This window comes from Stigmatopora argus, chromosome 14, assembly GCF_051989625.1.
Source record: "Stigmatopora argus isolate UIUO_Sarg chromosome 14, RoL_Sarg_1.0, whole genome shotgun sequence".
Classification (NCBI taxonomy): domain Eukaryota; kingdom Metazoa; phylum Chordata; class Actinopteri; order Syngnathiformes; family Syngnathidae; genus Stigmatopora; species Stigmatopora argus.
Window position 1 is genome coordinate 10,810,611 of NC_135400.1, and position 4,031 is coordinate 10,814,641.

General features: G+C 45.6%; 1 protein-coding gene across 1 annotated transcript; it reads left to right on the forward strand.

Moving 5' to 3' along the window:
• Window positions 1-2,115: 2,115 nt before the first annotated feature.
• Window positions 2,116-3,793, forward strand: junbb (JunB proto-oncogene, AP-1 transcription factor subunit b). Its single transcript, XM_077619676.1, has one exon. The coding sequence runs from the start codon at window positions 2,391-2,393 to the stop codon at window positions 3,372-3,374; it is 984 nt and encodes a 327-aa protein (XP_077475802.1). The 5' UTR covers window positions 2,116-2,390; the 3' UTR covers window positions 3,375-3,793.
• Window positions 3,794-4,031: the final 238 nt, after the last annotated feature.

Genomic DNA, 4,031 nt, shown 5'->3' on the forward strand with positions numbered 1-4,031 from the left:
CACTGTGAAAGTTCCCGTAAACACTCACCACTCTGGACCATATAATGCGCATTGCCAAAATGTCACTGGAACTGTGGTCAACCTCTACCGCAACGTTGAATAAAACCTCAACCCCAGCAGAGTGGAGCAGTGGCAGAAACGAACAGCTGCACACAGAATAGCATTTATAAGGGAGGTGGCAAAGTGGATGCACAACATTGCCAGGAAGTGTGTTGTTTTTCTCTGTTTAGCCATATTCCCATGGATACTGGAAAGGCGCAATAGAATTAAAATAGTCTGTGAATGCCAAACAATTTCTTCACGTTGTTATTATCAATCACGGAGAGAGGGGGAAAAGGGTTCTGCTGTCAATCATGTGAGGGGAATATCATTATTTTGCTGCATACATTTATAGCATCGGAAAACTCCAGCAAGGTCTATATACGTGGTAAGAGTCTGTGTGACTATCAAAACTAGAACAGAAAAGGTAAAAAAGTAAAGGTGCTCTTCTGCTTCCAAGCTAAAGGCCTGTTAAGTCACCACTCGTGTTGTTGTATTCGCAATTGTTGTTGCTGTGTACACTATCAGACCACTCTATCCTTTCATTATTCATAAACACATAATAATGAAGTTCGGTAGGTATGTTCTAGGTAGGTATACGCATCGATACTAGAAGTCCGATTTTTATTTGTTCTTTATCAGGGTGGATTGAATAGCTCACTAACTGCATTCCATTTTGACAGGGAAGTGTGATAGAATGAATGTTCCGCCCACTAACTGTACAAAGAACATGGCAGAATTATGTTGTCATTTTATTATAATCAAAAACCTAAATTTGTCTACCTTGTCATGAGTAACAAGTTACTTGCTATGGCGGAATTTTCTAGACTTGCTGACAGCAGAATACAAGAACTGAAATGAATTCCTCAAGCGAAGATTTAGATGCAGGCAGAGAGGAGTATCCCACCTGACTTGTTTTGTCTGAACGCGGATAAAATCGACATCGGTGGGGGGATTTTTTTCTGTATCTGTGTAGGAGTTTGAAGAATTACAAAGACCAGACAATGATTCCCTTCTCAACAACTGATACTGGATCACTTTACTTTCTCACTACATTGTGCTTCAAATCGTCAAACGCAACTACAGTATGTTGCCAACAGAGCAGAACTAACCACTAGGTTCTGAAAAGTTTGTTTTGGGAATAGATTAAGACTTTTATTGTAACAACCATTGAAAAAAATAAATTGATATAAAGTATTTAAGATCTTATAGGAGAATATTTATATCACATGAATGGTTGTCCGTCTCATTGTGAGGACAACAGCTTCCGAAAACGAACAGATGAGCAATTCAGAGGATTTAAATGATTGTATGATAAAAATATGTCTGTAGTACTTGTTGATTGATTTATTATCTAGTTCACTCATTGGCTACCCATCAAATTTGCTCCTCTAAACACCATAGGATACTGCTGTTATTTGTGTAGCTAAAACACTACTGTGTTTGTCCTACTTTGTGAACAAAAATGCTATCCGGGCTTTTATTTCCAGCCCCTCTGATCCAAAAACTCCCTTCCTGAGTAGCACATGGATGGCACGAGAGCAGGAATGCAGTTCTGGTGGGAGTGGGTTCCCGGTTCTCCCGTAGGGGAACTACAACGTCACGCATGCCCATATTTGGTATGAGGACTTCCTCCAAAGGAGACGACATGATTTCAACACAGTCCTGGGGCTTTAAGTGAATATTCACACAATCGGTCTCCATAAAAAGGCATTACAGGCAAGTTTGATGACTTAAACACTATGATATTTGATCCAGGGGTGTGTGACACCAAAAAATGGCACATTGAGAGCTAAAAAAAAGTCTATTTCAGTATACCACGTGATCCTTTATGAAAGAGCTGTATTGAATATGAAGTGTTTAATTAAAAGTTACAACGTAAAATGTGTGTTAATGTTGAAAGCGTCCGCAGACATGCCTCCACCGAGCGCTGTCTTGCCTACAGGCTTATTTACAGTGGCTTCTTCCCGGCATCTGCGTCACGCGCGGTGGTGGGGTCTCGTCTCCAACTGTCCAATCAGAGGGCCGCAGTCGCTTGGCAGCAAGCGTGTGTCCCTGTCTATATAAAAGGGCCTCCATAAAAGCGAGTGAACGAACACACCGCAACGAAGCATCGGCGCACGCACGCACGCTCGCTGTCACGAGAGTTGGCGGACTTTACAAGAAAAGCTGAAGGAGCGCGTTTCTCTCAACTTGTTGGACTTTCTCTCCCCTTTTTCCCCTACTGGAGCCATAGTTTGACGTTGGGACATTTGTTGACAAGAGCGATCGATGTTCGATCTCTGCCGACTTCTTTGATATTTGTTGAGACTCTTTCAATAAGCAGCCGGTAAGCTTACTTTCCCGACTTTATGTCCACAAAGATGGAACAACCTTTTTACCATGACGACTCTTTTCTGTCGGCTTTCGGCCACTCGGACGCCGCCATGCACGACTACAAGCTGCTAAAGCAGAATATGAATTTGAACTTGACAGAGCCCTATCGCAACCTGAAGTCGCACCTGAGGGTCGACACGGACCCCTACCAGGGGGTACAACAGGACGTTGGCTCCCTGAAGCTCGCGTCCCCGGAGCTCGAGAGGCTCATCATCCAAAACAGCAACGGTGTCATCACCACTCCCACCCCGGGCCAGTACTTCTACAATCGGGGCATCACCGATGAGCAGGAGGGCTTCGCGGAGGGCTTCGTAAAAGCCCTGGACGAGCTGCACAAGATGAATCATATGCCTCACTCGGCGCCCTCCATCGGTGCCAGCGGAGTGACCACCTGCTCGCCAGCGGCCCCCAGCGTGTTCGGCTCGGGACTGCAAACCGAACCTCCCATCTACACCACCTTGAACGCCTACTGCCCCAACAGCGGGCTCTCTTCGTCCAATTCCAGCTACCCCACAGCCACCATCAGCTACCTGCCGCCTCACCAGCAAAACCATGCGCAGAACTCTGCCCACGGCGCTTACCAGAGCCCCCACCCCAGTTCCGCGTTCCACCCGCAGCGGCTGGTCGCTCTCAAAGAGGAACCGCAGACCGTACCGGACCTCCTGAGTAGCGACGGCTCGCCTCCCATGTCTCCCATCGACCTGGAGACCCAGGAGAGGATCAAGGCGGAGCGCAAGAGGCTGAGGAACCGACTGGCTGCCACCAAGTGCCGGCGGCGCAAACTGGAGCGCATCGCCCGCCTGGAGGAGAAGGTGAAAGGGCTGAAAAGCGACAATGCGGGCCTATCCACCACGGCCTCGGTGCTGCGGGACCAGGTGGCTCAGCTCAAACAGAAAGTCTTGACCCACGTGAGCAGCGGCTGTCACCTGATGCTCACTAGCAAGATGGAGGCGTTTTAAGTACAGACTGATACAAATCAAGTGACTTTAAGGTGACAGATAACACTGGAGTCAGGTTGTGCATATAGCGCCGTAACAACGCACGAGGCAACTAGGTGGGCCTTGGTAGTTGTGTCTATGACGTGCAAAAGACTTGTTGAAATGGTACTTGTGGATGCTGGACACCCCCGAGAGAACCATTCAGCACTCTTGGGCAATGCAGTATTTGAAATGGGCAGCCTCTGAGAGAACATTTGTACATTGCCATTTGCCATTGATGATACTGTCGTCAAATGCTGCATATATTCTTGTGTAAATTATTGTTGTTTGTCCTGGTTGATCCAGGCAAACTAACTGTGTCCAATGTTTACAATGTTCTGTTTTTTTGTTTTGTTTTTTTAAATATGTGATGTGTATTTAAGTAAAGTGTCTCAAAAACATTATGCTTAATGTGTTGTTGTCTAAGTTGAAATATAAGACTGCCAGGAAAACAAACAAGAATTCTGGCATCAATTCTGGGTTTGATGCCGATACAAAAAAATCTTAGTTCAGGCAGTGTATATTGGGGAAAAAATAATCATTCATTCTCTATCAAACATAAGAATAAGTAAATTCAGATTACTTGCAGTATTCATACTTTAAGGGGATTAAAAGAAGATTCAGCAGTGCCACTGACAG

What these genes read in the sequence shown, in the direction of transcription:
- junbb (XM_077619676.1), top strand. Translation starts at nt 2,391, where the DNA reads ATGTCCACAAAGATGGAACAACCTTTTTACCATGACGACTCTTTTCTG.